The sequence below is a fragment of the Anabrus simplex genome, chromosome 9 (genome assembly GCF_040414725.1).
Source record: "Anabrus simplex isolate iqAnaSimp1 chromosome 9, ASM4041472v1, whole genome shotgun sequence".
Classification (NCBI taxonomy): domain Eukaryota; kingdom Metazoa; phylum Arthropoda; class Insecta; order Orthoptera; family Tettigoniidae; genus Anabrus; species Anabrus simplex.
In genome coordinates, this window is record NC_090273.1 from 43,386,134 (window position 1) to 43,404,577 (window position 18,444).

At 40.3% G+C, this 18,444-nt stretch overlaps 1 protein-coding gene across 1 annotated transcript in view; it reads right to left on the minus strand.

Moving 5' to 3' along the window:
• Positions 1 to 18,444, minus strand: part of LOC136880850 (TOG array regulator of axonemal microtubules protein 1) — a 437,167-nt gene that overhangs the window by 56,585 nt on the left and 362,138 nt on the right. The window contains exons 17-18 of the mRNA XM_068229140.1: positions 17,621 to 17,764; positions 15,565 to 15,627 (exon numbers count right to left, since the gene is read on the minus strand). Coding sequence (XP_068085241.1) covers positions 15,565 to 15,627; positions 17,621 to 17,764 — 207 coding nt within the window. The remainder of the gene's footprint in view (positions 1 to 15,564; positions 15,628 to 17,620; positions 17,765 to 18,444) is intronic.

The window sequence follows — 18,444 nt, forward strand, 5'->3', positions numbered from 1 at the left end:
TGTCACCAGAAGCGTGAATGCATAGCATAATGAACGCTTGACTGAACATGAATGAGATTGTATTACCTCAGATAGGCGTAGGTAAGAGCTAGAACTGTTTTGTACTTCAATAGCGCTGAGTGGCTCAGATGGTAGCGCTGGTCTTCTGAGCCAAAGTTTAGACCGGTGGTATTTTTGTTTTGTTTTGTTTTTACGATTTGCTTTACGTCGCACCGACACAGATCGATCTTATGGCGACGATGAGACACGAAAGGGTTAGGAGTGGGAAGGAAGCGGCCGCGGCCTTTATTAAAGGACAGTGCCGGCATTTGCCTGGTGTGAAAATGGGAAACCACCTAAAACCATCTTCAGGGCTGCCGAATACTGGATACTGGCCGCACTTAAGCGACTACAACTATCGAGCTCATTCAGACCGGTGATATTTCAAGGTTGTTTATTGGGGTCGTCAGTCCATAAACTGGTTCGATGCAGCGCTCCATTCCACCCTATCCTGTGCTAGCCTTTTAAATTCTACGTAACTACTACAACCTACATCTACTCTAATGTTTGTCATATTCATACCTTGGTCTACCTCTACCGTTCTTACCGCCTACATTTCTCTCAAAAACCAACTGAACAAGTCTTGGGTGTCTTAAGATGTGTTCTATCATTTTCTCTCTTTTTCTCATCAAATTTGGCCAAGTCGATCTCCTCTCACCAATTCGATTCACTACCTCTTCATTCGTGTTTCGATCTATCCATCCATCCATTGTGCCAGGCTCCTCACTTTCATCTATTCTATATGACCTCCTTTGGTCAACTCTTGTTCTTTTCCAACCTCGACGGTATTAGCTTTGCGAGGACTAGAGAGTATTTCATCTTTACGCCCTTCGTGGCCCTTGCCTTCCTTTGACCGATACCTTAATTTTTCGAAGTGTCGAATCCCTTCCATTTTTCTCTCTGATTAGTGTTGTATAGAGGATGGTTGCCTGGTTGTACTTCCTCTAATAGCAATGATCCCCACCACCACCACCACCACCACCACCACATTTCAAAAGCTTCTCTTTGCTTAATTTCTGAACTATTTATCGTTTATTTTTCGCTTCCATACAATGCCACCTTCCAGACGAAAGTCTCCAAACACAACCTTCTAATTCCTGTTTCATTGTTCGAAGTGAGCAAATTTCTTTTCTTAAAAGAAAGGACTTCCTTGTTTGTGCTAGTCTGCATTTTATGGCCTCCCTACTTCTGACATCAGTAGTTATTCCACTACCTAAATAAAAAGAATTTCGTCCACTTCCTTTAAGACTTCATTTCCTAATCTAGTATGTCCTGGATCACCTGACTTCGTTCGACTGCACTTCATTACTTTTGTTTTTAATTTATTTCTTTTTATCTTTTACTCCTTCTCCAAGACTGTCTCCATACCATTCAGCAACTTCTCCAGAACTTCTGCAGACTCAAATAAAATAACAAATTCGTCGGCAAATCTCAGAGTTTTGATTTCCTCTTCATACGTTGGGATTCCCTATCCATATTCCTCATTGATTTTCTGTACCGCCTGTTCTATACAAACATTGAAAAGGAGAGGAGACAAACTGCAGCCTTGTTTCACTTCTTTCAGGATTGCTGCTTCTTTTCATAGTCCCCCATTCTTATCACTGCAGACTGATTTTTGTGAGATTGTAGATATCACCTTACTATAAGGAACTCCCGTGGCTTCGAGTGCAACAGCGCCGTGTACTTCACACGTTATTACTTCTATAGTGTCCGACTCGTTGGCTGAATGTTCAGCGTACTGGCCTTCGGTTCAGAGGGTCCCGGGTTCGATTCCCGGCCCGGTCGGGGATTTTAACCTCCATTGGTTAATTCCAGTGGCCCGGTGGCTGGGTGTTTGTGCTGTCCCCAACATCCCTGCAACTCACACACCACACATAACACAATCCTCCACCACAATAACACGCAGTTACCTACAAATGGCAGATGCCGCCCACCCGCATCGGAGGGTCTGCCTTACAAGCACTCGGCTAGAAATAGCCACACGAAATTATATACTTCTATAGTTCTCTCAGTTTCGTCGTATCGGCGACTCAGACCTTAAGCTGTACCCCCCCACCCCCCGACAGTAACCAGATATTTTTTTTTTGCTAGGGGCTTTACGTCGCACCGACACAGATAGGTCTTATAGCGACGATGGGATAGGAAAGGCCTAGGAGTTGGAAGGAAGCGGCCGTGGCCTTAATTAAGGTACAGCCCCAGCATCTGCCTGATGTGAAAATGGGAAACTACGGAAAACCATCTTCAGGGCTGCCGATAGTGGGATTCGAACCTACTATCTCCCGGATGCAAGCTCACAGCCGCGCGCCTCTACGCGCACAGCCAACTCGCCCGGTATAACCAGATTTATGACCTGGCCTTCTGATCCCAACTTGGCAGGTTCGATCCTGGCTCAGTCCGGTGGTATTTGAAGGTGCTCAAATACGTCAGCCTCGTGTCGGTAGATTTACTGGCACGTAAAAGAAGTCCTGCGGGAAAAATTGCGGCACCTCGGCGTCTCCAAAAAACCGTAAAAGAGTAGTTAGTGGGACGTAAAGCCAATAAATTATTATTATTACCATTCATTGTCCCTAGCATGGGGCTAAAATGACGACCTATTACATCTTTGGGCACCATTTTTAAGTTCTTTGTTGCTTTCTCTTAGCAACCATTGATACGTTGTGTTTCCGTTTTCTGTTTTCTCCTGATGAAGAAAAGCAAGGTAGGCCTACCTTTCGAAACGCGCGTTCGATGTGTTTATATACCTACTTCATTACACGGCATAATCCCAAAAATATTACACCGTGAATCTTTTTTTTTTTTTTGTTAGTTTATCGTAGGCTTATTTAGGGCTTGGTGTGATCAGTAATATGAAATACAGGCTAAATTATTAGTTTCTTTTTACGTGATTTTAATTGATTCAATATTATTAAGGCTTACATCAAACTCAGGGGCTGCCTAGCCGAGGCGGTAAAGGCGTGCTCGGTTCGCCCGGAAGGAAGTGGGTTCGAATCCCCGTCAGGAAGTCGTAAAATTTAAGAAACGAGATTTCCACTTCCGGAGGTGCATATGGCCCTGAGGTTCACTCAGCCTACACCAAAAATTAGTACCAGGTTAATTCCTGGGGGCAAAGGCGGCCGGGCGTAGAGCTAACCACTCTACCCCATCACGTGCCGAGGTTAACAATGGTGGAAGCCTTTACCTTCCACTCCTCCAAGGGCCTGCATGGCCTGTACAGAGGTGACTTGGCTTTGCTTTGCTTTTATATCAAGCTCCTTCCAGGCTATGGAATACTCTCCCTGTCTGTATACGTAATAGCATTTCAATGGCCTCATTTAAGCAGTCTTGTCGAGATTTCATCTTAGGTACATGAACAGCTTGTACGAATGTTAGAGTGAATGAGACCGAGTAGATAGATGATATTAATTATTAACAAATTGGCAGTTATTATACTATTTTATTGCATTAATTTAGGTCTTATTAACTTTCACATTATGTCACTATGTAGTGCCTCTTACAAAGGCATGGAATAAATAAATAAATAAATAAATAAATAAATAAATAAATAAATAAATAAATAAATAAATAAATAAATAAATAAATAAATAAATAAATAAAATGGATTCGGTAAAAAAGCTACAAATTACTATATGTATGTGTGGGCATCGACAACATGTAATCTGAAAAAAATTACAGCCGAGCGAGTTGGCCGTGCGGTTAGAGTCGCGAAGTTGTGAGCTTGCATTCGGGAGATAGTTGGTTCGAACTCCACTGTCGGCAGGTCTGGAGATGGTTTTCCGTAGCTTCTCATGTTTTCACCAGTCTGTATATTAATTAAGGCCACGGCCGCTTCCTTCTCATTCCTAGCTCTTTCCTATCCCATCTTCGCCATAAGACCTATCTGAGTCGGTGTGGCGTAAAGCAACATGTAAATAAGAAGTTGCTATAGACAATTCAAAATTACAATGCAACTCTAGGTTATTCAATTTCAAAATCACGAAGGTAATTTATGGCAAGACTTTTTTTCTGAAAAATATTTTATAACAGAATTAATGTCTATTTATTTAAGAATGTCAAATTGAATTGAGGTGAGTAGAAGTTCTACTGTGCCGTAATTGATCTAAACTCATTTTTAATTTTGGAAAAGGTCTCTCCCCAGACGCTGCACTCACTGGAAGTGTTAATACAATTCTCAAAGCAATATTTTTCTCTGTAAAATATTCATCTTAGGAATTGCTCATGACGAACTCGAGGATATCTTCTTGCCTGTTGCCACAATCTGCAGGTAGCAGGGTCAGAAGTAAGTTACTAGGAGTGCTGTAGTAAATTTGGTGTTGTGATAAACCTTTGCTTTACTATAATTAGTTTAAAAATTTGTCATCGTCGCCATAAGACCTATCTGTGTCGGTGCTACGTAAAGCGACTAGCGAAAACAAAAAATAAAAATAAATTGTTGCTTATTGTGTACAAAGCCTGAACACGCAGTAAATTTATTCTAAATCACCGAATGGTAAAACGTTGGGAACGAATATAATAATAATAATAATAATAATAATAATAATAATAATAATAATAATGATAATAATTTATGCTGTAAAATGTTCAATTTTTTTATATTTCAGAATTTGTTGACGTTTGAATGTTTTCATTTAGATGAAGGGTCTTCAACTCACAGACAGGGAAAGAAATTTTACAATTAAGACGAGTTAAATGAATTTTTCTATGTTTTTACTTCAGTAATAGTAAACTTGGTCAAAAAAGGAAAATAGAAAAAGAGGGGGGGGGGGGAAATTGCTACACAGTGCTTTTTAAAATGTTTATATATTTGCGGTTTTAAAATTACAGCTAAAAATGTAGCTGTCCCTCAAATTTGAGAGTAATGTCCCCCCCCCCGCCCCTTTTTGACTGTCTAGTCCCTCACCCCTTCCTTCAACAGTTGATCACCCTGTCCAGTAGACGCAAAACGTTCAGTATTCCAACACTAATGGCATCAACAATGACAACTTCTCAACTGTTCACTAAGAGACTGACAGCTATGAGTGGAAGTTCCGCGAACGCTTTCGCAGCGACTGCGCGAATATCTAGCGCTGGCGCCTTCTGGATACGGTGCGACCTAAGGAAGGTTACAGTAGTCTGATATCAAGTGAGATGCTCAGTGTTACTTCCTACGTCGTCTGATTTAATGTTTTTCACAAGAATTGTGCGTGGTCATCACTCGACAAGGTACTGTTGTGAGGAAGGGCCATCTTAACCAAGTGAACATGTGCTACATAGATCACACCCGGGAACACTACCAGATCGTGGGAAGTGTGGAGAATCCAGAAAAAGAAAGAATACTGCAGAAATGCGTGATTTAGACGTGTATATACTGAAAGTACCTTGAGCAAACGCTCTGTCACTCATCCGATACTGATATAGAACTTAGTCACTTACACTGCTGTGGTTCGTCCATGGTGTAGATTTTGCCCACGGTTGTCAACACTCATACCATCCCCAAAGTACCCGTCACCACCTGCTCGCCGAATGAAACACTGCAGAACTCTGAAGCTCCTGACGCACAGTTAGGAGTGACACATACGGGGAGAAAAAAAAATCTACGAATTTTTTTCAGAATGCAGATTAAAGGCTTTATACGATTAATCCACACAGTTCGCCCTCACAATACTTTATAAACATTTAAATTTATAAAATTATAAAAAAAATATTTTAAAACGGTTAAGCCATTTCCTAGGATACGTAAACAGTCGAGAACAGACTACAACAATGTATGTAGACATGTCCAACAGTCAGATTAATACTTTATCAGTAACTACAAGATCGGTGTTGCTTCGCAGTATTTGTTATAAATAGGCGAGACAACTAGAGCCCTGTGCGGTAGAGGTGTGACAACGGTTATTTTTGTGTAACTGGTACATCTGTCACTGCTACAATAAAGTAACTGTGAAAAGCAACAGTTAAAAATAACGTCCAACGTTACTCACCTTTTATTGGTCACTGCTTCAAGCTTGTCTCCTTACAACTGTGTTGCGAAGTCCCGTTCATTCGCTCGCACATGCGCGCACGCATCACTACATTGTTGAAAGTCGGTGCAGCAAAAACACGCATTCCTATCTATATATATAAAATAAGAGTTTTGTCTGTACATTGCTCAGAATTTGAAAATAATGGCATTTCTGTATCGGTCATGTCCATAGTAACAAGAAAATGCAATTTTTTACTTTTCCGTAATTTCTGTCTGTCTGTCTATCTGTATGTATGTATGTATGTATGTATGTACACGCATCACGAGAAAACGGTTGAAGAGAATTTAATGAAAATTGGTATGTGAAGTCGGGGGATGAGCCTCTACAATCTAGACTATAAAACATTTTGCTCACGCTGAGTGAAATGGTAGTTTAGGGGAAGGCCTAAAATTGAATTCTCAACTATTTATGTTATTAGTGGTCTAATGAAAATCGGTATGTGAAGTCGGGGGATGAGCCTCTACAATCTAGGCTATAAATCATTTTACTCACGCTGAGTGAAATGGTAGTTTAGGGGAAGGCATAAAATTGAATTCTCAACTATTTATGTTATTAGTGGTCATGTTTGAAAGAAAATGGGTATGCAAAGTTGGGGAATAAGTTGCTACAATCTAGGCTATCAATAATTGTATTCACGCTGAGAAAAATGTTTGTTGTTTAGGGGAAGGCCTAAAATTTAATTCTCAAATATTGTTGTTAGTAGTCCTATCTTGATGAAAATCGGTATTCAAAGTCAGGAAATAAGTCGCTATAGTCTAGGCTGTAAATTATTTTATTCACGCTGAGTGAAATGGTAGTTTAGGGGAAGGCCTAAAATGTAATTCTCAAATATTTCTTATTAGAGGTGTAATCGATGAATGCTACATAACTAAGGTTATATAGTATTAAATTTCCTATTATTCATGTCTTATACATTGTTACCGTACTAGCTATGATCACAAAAATATTCATGAATTTGGATTTTTGTTACTAAGTCCATATCAGCGCCGAGTAACGAGAAAATGGGTAAACAGTATTTAATGAAAATCGGTATGTAAAGTCGGAGAATAAGAAACTACAGTTTATGGTATAAAATATTTTACAAATCACAGAGTCGAAAGAAAATTAAATGTGAAGGCCTACAATATAGAAAGCTCATAACATTGATCAACAACAAAAAACATCAAAAAACATGTTATAAATGGTACATAGACTTAAGAAATTAGTATTTAATGTTTTTTTTAAAGTAACTCTCAGAAATTTTCCTTTTGTTTATAACTATTATTTAAGTTTAATTTTATAATTAATTATATGTAACTAGAAATCCTAATACTCTGTAGTTTGTACAATGTAGTACATATGAGATGGTTTGGCATAACAGCAGGCTTCATAGCCTGAGCCACGCCACAAGTCAATAAATAAATAAATAAATAAATAACAATAACATTACATTGACCATTGTTTGTCGTGATGTGCTTTGTGTCTTCTGTTGCCCCTCATCTCCGGTAGATAGGATTACTGCTGCGTACAGACTATTTTTAATTTGATTTACGTTGCACCGGCATAGATAGGATTTATGGCGACGATGGGATAGGAAAGGGCTAGGAGTGCTTTAGGCCTTAATTAAGGTACAGGCCCAGCATTTGACTGGTGTGAAAGTGGGAAACCACGGAATACCATATTCAGCGCTGCCGACAATGGGGTTCGAATCCACTATCTCTCGGATGCAAGCTCACAGCTGCGCACCGCTAACCACACGGTCAACACGCCCAGTCGTACAGAGTGTAACAGCCTGTCTGAATATTGATGGGAAGTAGCTGGGGAGTTAGATAACTTTCTTCTTTAGCATGCCATTCCCCTGGTTAATAAATTTTCTGATACTACTGGTACGTAACACACTGGATCATCATAGCATTCGGGCTATTCAATCCCTACTCTGAGGCACTGATTGGAATGAACAGTGTGCATATTTAGCGGAATAATGACAGATGAGTGTTCATGGCAATCTGTGGCCTGGTCATCCCAGCTCTGGAACTTTGGACTATCAGATTGGTACCGCAATTTAACCGCAGCACTGTTCGTTAAAAGTGATAAAACGTGCGGCTTTCCATTTGATCGAGTATTTTATATGATAGCATTGCTTTTAATCGCTACATTCATACTTACGTTTTTGTAATGACCTATCTTGATTTCAGTTAGGAAAACCACAAAGTCAATCTTTCTGAGAATCCCGTAGCGAAGCACGGGTACATCAGCTAGTTTGCTATAAGTTAACGACAGGCAGACAACGGACGAAATGAGAAGACAACATAGCGTCTTTTCTGAAATCTGGAGGAGTGAGTTTGACAATGCCCCGATCAACTACTACTACTACTACTAATACGTTTTCATTCCTCCCCTGAAGGGAGAGGCGGGCCTCTTAGACGATTACGCCGTCTCTCAGGCCGGGAGATGTGTTACGGTGAAGGAGATGTGTGGAGAAAGTGAGGGGGTGGGCGGCCGTGGCCTACACTACGAACTTTCCCGGCATTCGCCTTAGTGCAGGAGAATGGAAAACCACGGAAAACCATTCTCAGGACAGCCGACGGGTGGGACCAGGCGTGAAGTCCGGCACTCTGCCCCTGTCCCGTCTCCCGAACGCAGAGGCGTAGAGCCACGGTAGAGCTGTGGCCAGCTTTCCTCTGCTCGGTTGGCCGGTCAGAGTACAGAGCTGTTGGACCATGGACAAGCCGTGGCCTCTTAAGGGACGAAACCCACTCTGCATCTACCGAACCCCCGATCAAGGATAGGAGACAAGAAAACATGATGATGTCTGCCAAACCTCGACAATAACCGGTACAAGAGGATTGATTAAGTAAAATAAAATAATGTTATGTTATCTATAATACCAATATGGAAAGTTAGCATACTAATTTATGGTACAAGAAAAATTATACGGGTGAAACATAATATTATAATGTAGGTAGCCCGGCGCGATGTCTGAGTCAACGATTACCCATGAGCAGTTGAATATCTCTCAACAGTTAACACTTTAGTTACCAGATGGCAGCAGCAACTTAAACAAATACACTATTATACATTATAGTGTATTTGAATTAAAGTGATCTCCTACGAAAGCGCTCTCACTTGGAAGACATGCGTACTATCAGAACTCTGAAGGTCATTCTGTCTGTAAGCTGCTACTAGTGACAGTTCTCACTTCCCAGTTACTGCTTTCACTAGTACGTTATTCTGTTGTCGTTACTCGGTAACGTGTTATATTTTGGCCTCGTTACATTTGTAAGAGTAACAGGCATGTAACTGTGACAAAGTAACTGCTACATTATTTTTCAGCCATCTCTACTGCGCGGAGATACAAAATAATATCTGCAGATGTTATAAATAACTACAGTGTATTACACCCAAGGTACTGAAACGGATAGACCTGTTAATATAATACAATAGGCCTGACACCTGGCACCAGAACTTCTACAGTCACAGGTTTATGAGGGGTTTTCTGTCGTGACAATTACCGACGTACTGAACTTTGTTCCTTCCTTCCATTAATTATGGCCAGGAGACAGGCTTAAGTCAGATTTACGGATTTATGGTCTCAAGGCTCTTTAAACTCGTATATCACCAGTCTATCATACCACTGTCAAGGGTCACCTAATCACAAGAAAAAATAAGAGAATGCCTGAGTGCAAATCAATAAACGTCATTATTTAGAAATTATCCGCACCGCCATAGAGTTTGTATCCGCCAAGACACTAACCTCGCGGATAAATCCGCGGGTATCCGTGCAGGCCTCTAGAGATAGCGTTGACATTGCTCTATGCGTTGCCGGGTACATATTTTAGAGCGTTTACTTTTAGGATTTGCATTATATGTTAATTATGTGTCTAGTCCATTTTTGTAGTTTTTTTATTGTGACGCTGAATGATACTTTACGAACTCTACAAGAAAATTTTATCGGATCAGCACCAAAGCATCACAATAGAAAACATGGAGAAGTACTTGGTGACAACTGACCATGACGATAAAAATCTTACTGTATTATTTATGTTACTTAGGGCCGGTATTATAATAAAGGTTTAAACTGTTGGTTCAGTGTAAACTTCGGTTTATCTGTTAGACGTGTATTATAAAACTTAATCTTAAGTTTAACTAAAGATTAATTTTACTGCCACTCATCTACCGTTTAGACTGAAGTTTAAGAATACATAACCTTACAACATGGCAGAACGAATTGGATCTCGAAGATATTTTTGAGGTGTTTGAAGAAATACTAAGCGATGACGAAGAAGTAGTTCAAATTATTGAACGACCACGGGCACTACGAGTTTTCCGAGCAAGGGGACGTCACTTTCATATATGGAATGAAAAATAGTTTTTAAATAGGTTTAGGCTGACAAAACAGATTGTCATAACCCTATTTCAGCAAATTGGTGCTAGAATAAAACATGCAACGAAAAGGTAAAAACGTAAAAATGACTTTTTGAACTGTTTGAATGTCAAAAGTGTAAATTTTAGAAAATAAAGTAACTTCCTTCCATATTAGAAATCATGCTGTAGAACCCCTCAGTCAGCTACTAATAACATTGAGTTTTTATGCCTCCCATAGTTTGTTTATTAACATGGGAGACTGCGGAGGAATTCATAAGGCCACTGTTTCACGGAATGTATAAATATTTCGCTACTAATTGCACAAGCAATTCTATTTCCTTACAAGTAAAATTAGAAGTAAAATTAGGACAACTTTTATTGCTTTTATACGCCATTTTACCTATTAGAAGTAGACTAAACAAAACATTATCGATAGTCATCTTTTCTTGCAAGTCACTGGAAAACATTATCGACAGTCGTCTGTTCTCGCAAGTCACTGAAAAACATTATCGATAGTCATCTTTTCTTGCAAGTCACTGAAAAACATTATCGACAGTCGTCTGTTCTCGCAAGTCACTGAAAAACATTATCGACAGTCGTCTGTTCTCGCAAGTTACTGCTATATATATATATATATGTATATTTCCTTCTTCACCTCAGTTTAACTTAGTCCGGTCGTTATAAGACTCAACATCGGTTTAAACTCAAGTTACAGTTTAACCAATCTTCAGTTTAAACCCTCATTATTATACCGGCCCTTAATAGGGGTTTAAAGACAGGTTCCAAATTAACTCTCACTCATTTATAATCGATTTTGGCCAAACATGGACCACGTAAATAACTCTTCATGATCTCAGTTTTCTTTGAGGCCAGTATTCCTTCATTCTCTTGCTTACAGATTCTTTCCTCTCAGCCGTCCACCGGTGTTTCCTCTTAGTCGCTGTTTCTGGCTCTAGGAACCCCTCTTGTTCCTGAAAGTGGCTCAGTTGTGGATGTCTTGAATCATGATGTTAATTTCTTACAGATCCTTCTTACTGTTAACAAACCATTTGTCACAAGAGTTGCCTTTCCTATTGGGCTTGTTGAAATAGTTAAAAATCTTCTTAGTGAGTCTCTCGTCGGACATTCTTTGAAACATGTCCAAAGAATTTAACCCTTCGTTTGCATGTTGTATCTGAAATCTTGCTGCATGCTTTTTATACTTCTTTGTTACTGCGTAATCGGTAAGTGTCAGCACATCTTTTTGGTCCGAGAATTTTTCTTGAAATCTTTCTTTCCTTATTCTCGATTTCTTCAATGTATTTTCTGGTTGTTATTCCTAAGCATTCTGAAGCATACAGGCACTCTGGTTGGATTACTGCTTGATAGTGTCGTAGTTTGGTCCTAATAGAAATCGCTTTCTTGTTGTATGTGTTTTTATAAGGTGGAATGCAAGCTCCATTTTGCTGGCTCTCTCACGGTTTCCTTCTTTATCGAGCCTGTTAGGCTGAAGTATCTCCCCAAGGTACTTCAGTTTAACAACTTCATTTATCTTACTCTCCTTTGTTGTCTTGAAGTATCTTGGGGCTTCTTTAATGTTGGTCATGAAATGCGTCTAATTTTAAGTTAACCTGGTTGCCAGCCATTAAGAATTTACGTAGGTAGTTTCCTTCCCTGTCCCTTCACTATTGTTATTTCGTCTCGGTGTTTTCCAAATTCGTACGTTCCTCGTTGCCAGATGTTTCATTCCAGGCTTGTGTCTATGTCATATGTTACGTACACACGTTATTTGAACCGCTTAGACTATTCTGATGGTTCGGTCAGCTTCCGCTTCGAACGCTAGCGTTGTGCCACGTCCTGGGAGCCATCTGATGGTGAATGAACGTACCATTTCCACTTTTATTACAACGAATAAATTTAAAGAGTCATTGTTTAAGAAGCCTTTCTCGTGGACAGTCGAGATTTCTTCTGAGGACGCAGAGCGCAGTTCTCTGCGAAACGTAAAGAATTTCACCTTATTTTCTTGACACGACATAAGCCCAAAAGGCTATACAGTATCATGTCTATAAGTACGGGCCGTGAAAGCATCAATGGCAACATTAAACTTTATTTAGTAACATTTATTTGTTTCATTTTCAGGACATGAGGACAACAGGAAATTAGCTATAACAATACATTGTGTAATCTACTCCGTGATTAACAGCGCAAAAGATTATTTTTAATATTTGAAGTATTTTGATTACGCCTTTAATTTGATTATTTAACCCTTAAGTGCACAGCATTGCATATGTGCAAAGGAGAATAACTTGCTTGTTATGTCTGATTTACGATTTTACAAGTGTGCGTTTACTTCTGCTTTGCAGACGAACTCGCTTGGGGTCACTAATGTATTAAACAAATGAACTATCTTTTACCTTATGACTTTTCTTGCTAATCAGCTGGAGTGCTGTAAACTTTAAACAGTTAAGGTAAATCAAATACAATGTTCTTTACTTCAGAGAATTCGTGAGCAAGGACATCCCTAAGATTGAAGTCTGGCAGTAGTTACAGACATCGTACAGCTTTGCATATACAGATGCGTAAAACATTCAAAAACTTAACATTTTGAACTAATATTCTTTAATTATCAAATTATTAATATTATTATCATTAATATCATACTATATTCGACTGTTAGATTCTGTACATATAAAACAAAGCAAATAAAAATATATTTAACAATACAACAAAGGTAAAAATAGTTATGTGAATTTATTAATAAGCAGTTATGTATATTCAATACTCTATTGTAAATATTATTATTATTATTATTATTATTATTATTATTATTATTATTATTATTATTATTATTATTATTATTATTATATTATAGTCTTATATGATTCTGCATTTGTAAAACACAACAAACAAAAGGAAAACATTTTTTAAATTAAAAAAATATTACAAGAAAAAATCCGTGCACACCTCATTCCTCACTTCAGATTACCCTCCTCCATTCACTATTGCTCCTTCCCCAACCCGCCGAGACTCCTGGCCAGGGTGAAGGCATAACCCTCACGGTGGCCCGCCCCTCCCCTTCGGGGAGGGGAATGAAAACAGCTAAAGAAAAGACTGATCCAAATAAATAAAAGTATATTAATTTTGACAAATAATTTTTGAAATATTTTTCTGGTAAGAATCTATTATTTTTGGAATGAAATATCATCATATTTAAAATAAATTATAAATTGCGCATTTAGAAAACAGTAGAATATACAAATTATTTAGTTCGAGCAGAGTGAGCCACGGTAGCTCTACATTCGGAAGACGGAGAGTGGTTGGTCTCCACCATCAGCTGACCTGAGAATGGTTCTGCGTGGGTTTCCATTCTCCTGCACTAAGGCGAATGCAGGAATAGTTCCTATTTTAGACCACGGCCACGAAAGTCACACCGCGGGTACGAATCTTCCGTACCCTTATACCAAACCCCACCCGTTTATGTCGTTTATTTTTCGAAATAATGTGACTTACGCTGGGGTGCGTTTCAGTAAGGTTTAATAATAACATACAGAGTGACCCAAAAGTCCGTTAACATTTGATGACGCAATACTTCACGGAATATTGGAGGTAGAGAGGTAATAATTGAGACACATGGCAAGGGGTTTTATTGACACCAAAATAAAGTATACAACATGGCCAACAGATGGCGTAACATATGCCCTATGTGACCCGTGTAAGGTATAAAGGAAGCTATCGTAAGAAACGCCGTTATCATCACGTTGGGAAACTATGATACCCTTGGTCTTCGCTATAAGCGTCCCAAGGTTATCCTATATTAGTAACCCCTAAACATGGTGCAGTTCATATTCTGACTAGTTCCGATTCCGTTTCATCAGGTCAACATCAATGCAACCCTTGCTAAATCGATTCAGAAATAGCACCGACCACCCAACAGTGCGTCTGTATTCTGCTTGAGACTTGAGGCAAGGCGTCAGATGCGCTTGCAACCGCGGCATGTGATCCTTGGCCTCCCCGGTCCCCGGGCCTCAATCCATATGATTATTGGTTATGGGGATACCTGAAGTCGCAAGTCTACCGTGATCGTCCGACCTCATTACGGATGCTAAAGGAAAACATCCGACGACGGATGCCGAGCGGATCACGGTCCACAAGTGGCCACGGCTGGTCCGTGGTCCGACAGCACTGCATTCCGACTGGCCAAGCGAGCAGAGGAGGGGTGACCACGGTTCTACCGTGGCTCTACGCCTCTGTATTCGGGAGACAGAGAGGGGCTGATCCCCACTACCGCCTTTCCTGATAATGGTTTTCCGTGGTTTTCCATTTCCTCCACTAAGGCGAATGCCGGGATAGTTCCCAGTATAGGCCACGACCGCCAACCTTCTCACCCTCTCCGCACATCTATTTCACCGTAACAAATCTCCTGGCCGGAGAGACGGCGTCACCGTCTAGGAGGCCCGCCTTCCCCTTCAGGGGAAGAATGAAAACATTTAGTAATAATAATGTTATTTGTTTTACGTCCCACTAACTACTCTTTTACGGTTTTCGGAGACGCCGAGGTGCCGGAATTTAGTCCCGCAGGAGTCCTTTTATCTGGCAGTAAATCTACCGACACGAGGCTGACGTATTTGAGCACCTTCAAATACCACCGGACTGAGCCAGGATCGAACCTGCCAAGTTGGGGTAAGAAGGCCAGCGCCTTAACCGTCTGAGCCACTCAGCCCGGCAAAACATTTAGTAGTAGTAGTAGTCGTAGTAGGCAATTTCACACCATACCTACGTATACTCTGTACAGTGCTGTACACAACAATGTCCCTCGACTATAGGTATTGTTGATGAATGGCGGCAGACATGAAGAACAGCTTCTTTGGTAAACCTCTATTGTTATGCTAATTATTGCTTGCGTATTGTATGAAGCGCCATTTGTTGGTAATTTTGTGTAATTTATTTTGGTGTCAATTAAACCCCAAGTCATGCCAATCATGTGTGTCAATTACTACCTCTGTAACTCTAATATTCCATGAAGTATTGGCTCGTCAAATGTCAACGAACTTTTGAGTCACACAGTATTGTCCTTTCAACCTGTGAATGTTGTGTACTCCATTTGAACCGCCACTATGCGGGTATGTGCTCTGATATGAACATTATCTACCAGTTATGTCTTTAGGAATATTTAATGTAAAACCCGTGAGGCGTTATTACTTACCCGGCAGTTCCTGGCGCATGGTCGGTCTAGCCAACATCGGCTTTTGGGGGATTGTACAGTCGTCTGTCGACAGTTCAAATATAGAAGGCGGTGTCCTGAAACAAAAGAAACAAAACGCACTTATTACCAAAATTGCATAATTAATTAAATGAAAAAATAATAGATTCGCAGTCATTCAACGAATTGTTTCAGAGTTGACAAGGTAATTTACTTGTTACTTTTTTTTTACGTAAGTTAAAAGTAATTAAACAGTAATTTACTTTCTGCAGAGAACTAGTCTAACCGTGCCAGCGGCTGCGTGGTTTGGGTCACGTAGCTATCAACTTGCTTGCGGGAGATCGTGGGTCGGCAGCCCTGAAGATGGTTTAGGCAAATGCTGGGGCTGTTCCTGGATTAAGACCACGGCCGCTACCTTCCCACTCCTAGATCTTTCCTATACCATTGCCGCCATAAGACCTATCTGTGTCGGGGCGATGTAAAGCAGACTGTAAAAAAAAAAAAAAAAAAAACCATCCAGTTACCAAGCCAGGAGAATTAGTCAGACTCGATTAAAATGCCCGAATTGGCCTAGGATCGAACCCGGGACCCTCCGAACCGAAGGCCTCAACGCTGACCATTCAGCTACCGAGTCGGATAATATTTTCACATACAGTGTATCTGTAAAAAAGGCTTAGAAGCTTTCATAAATTGCTATTTTTGTTTATTTCTCAGTGCGGTAATTTTCCCTTTACCATCAACCTGTTGTTAAAGGTCGATCACAAGTTGTTATTTGTTCCTTTAATTTGTTTTTTATTTATTTAATCTGTTTACCGTCCAGTGCTGGTTTTTCTCTCGGACTCAGCGAGGGATCCCATCTAGGGCAGTGTCCTGCTGCGTGAGACATTTGGTCTGGGAGGAGAACCAGTACCTCGCCCAGTCGACCTCACCTGCTGTGGGGGATGAGAAGATTGGAAGGGATAGACAAGAAAGAGGGAAGGAAGCGGCCGTGGCCTTAAGTTAGGTACCATCCCGGCATTTGCCTGGAGGACAAGTGGGATAGCACGGGAAACCACTTCGAGGATGGCTGAGGTGGGAATCGAATCCCCTCTACTCACTTGACCTTTTGAAGCTAAGTGGACCCGTTCCAGCCCTCGTACCACTTTTCAAATTTCGTGGGAGAGTCTGGAATCGAACCCTAGCCTCCGGAGGTGACAGCTAATCACACTAACCACACACCACAGAACCGGACTCATTAATACCTTGTTGGTTATAAATTTGGCACTTTGTACCTTTCTAGTGATAGGTATGCAATTCATGACCTCTCTCTATGTTCAAAACTTAATTTTGTAACTTACTGACCTGCGACGTGTACGCACGCCTTATTTCACAAATCGATATTTCGTATTCCTCGCAGCGCAGGTGGTATAGGTAACAAAAGAGAGGCAAGCTGTACAAGGTTCTGTTATCGATTGTTGTCTTTCAATACAGGAAAGAATGTAGGCGCAACAGCGTGGTGCGAACGCAGCTGATTGATACACAGTGAAATGACCTACAGGGGTTGCTGACATGTAATGTGTTCTAAAGTATTTCTAAAGAGATATCTCGGAGAGCTCGCGAGATATGTACAGTATGGCGATCAAGTGATTTCAGTCGAATCCTTGATTGCTGACACACCTTCTCTCTACTGCGTACATAGAATAAAAACGTTCCCTCTTTTTTTCCTCAGATATTTCTGAAGAATCATCCTGACTATCATTATATTGTCAGTCGTACTTTTACCCTTCCTAAACTCACCCTGAAAATTCGACAATTTCCCGAGTTCCTCAACCCAATCACTCAATCTATTAGCCAAAATGCACGTATAAATCTTACTCAAAGAGCCCAGCAGAGTTATTCCTCTATAGTTACTCGTAAGATTTCTTTCTTTCTTCTTGTAGATTTGGCATACAATTCCCTTTTACAATTCTCTTGGAAACCTTCCATTCTCAAATTCCTTATTAAATAACTTCACTACGCTTCCTCATCTGCCTATTTTCACTATTTCTTCCCAAAATACATTTTTTAATCCCGTTTCTACCTCCTGCTGACTTGTTCTTCATTTTTCCTGCTACTTCCATTATCTCGTCCCCTGTTATCTTTTTATCCAATTGATAGATCTCCACCACTAATCCCCTTTGCATGATCAATTTCCCTCTTGTTTCTCTCCGTCTGTCACCCCCAGCTAATAATATACGAAAGTATTCCACCCCAATCTTCGCTGTCTGTCTTCGTTTTTACATACCCCCTCCCGCTTTGTTAAATTTATTCACTCTTTCCCAAACTTTATCTGTTTGATTCATTTCACATTCTCTATTTATCGCCTCCGTCTGCTCTCTCTGCCATGCTTTCTTTCTCTCAATAATTCTCGCGTTATGTTCTTTCCTTAATTCACAAATCCACCCTATCCACGTTACCTTCCCTTAACGCCACCTTCTATCCTATCTTAACCACTTGCATATCATTTTCTAGCAACTTGTTTAGCCCCATTTTTATCTCATACATCGAACTCTTACCTAAGCCTTTCTTACTACCTCTTCTCTTTATCTCCCTCTCATCACTTCTTAACCTAATATATACCGGACTATGATGAGACTCGATCCAATCCTCTACTTCAAGGGTCTTAATTCTGTCAAGCATATCCTCCGTGCTGACTACCAGACTTATCACACTCCCCCTCCCCTTGTGGCGTAATATAGGCCATTTTTCCTTCCCTGTCGCCATACCACCAAACGTTTAAGATATACAGATTACCTGCCCCACATAATTCCATAAATTTTAAACCATAACTGTAGCACTCTTTATCTTCACTACGCCTCGATCCCTCCATCTTCCCACATCCCTTTTTACTATAGGTAGGGCTTA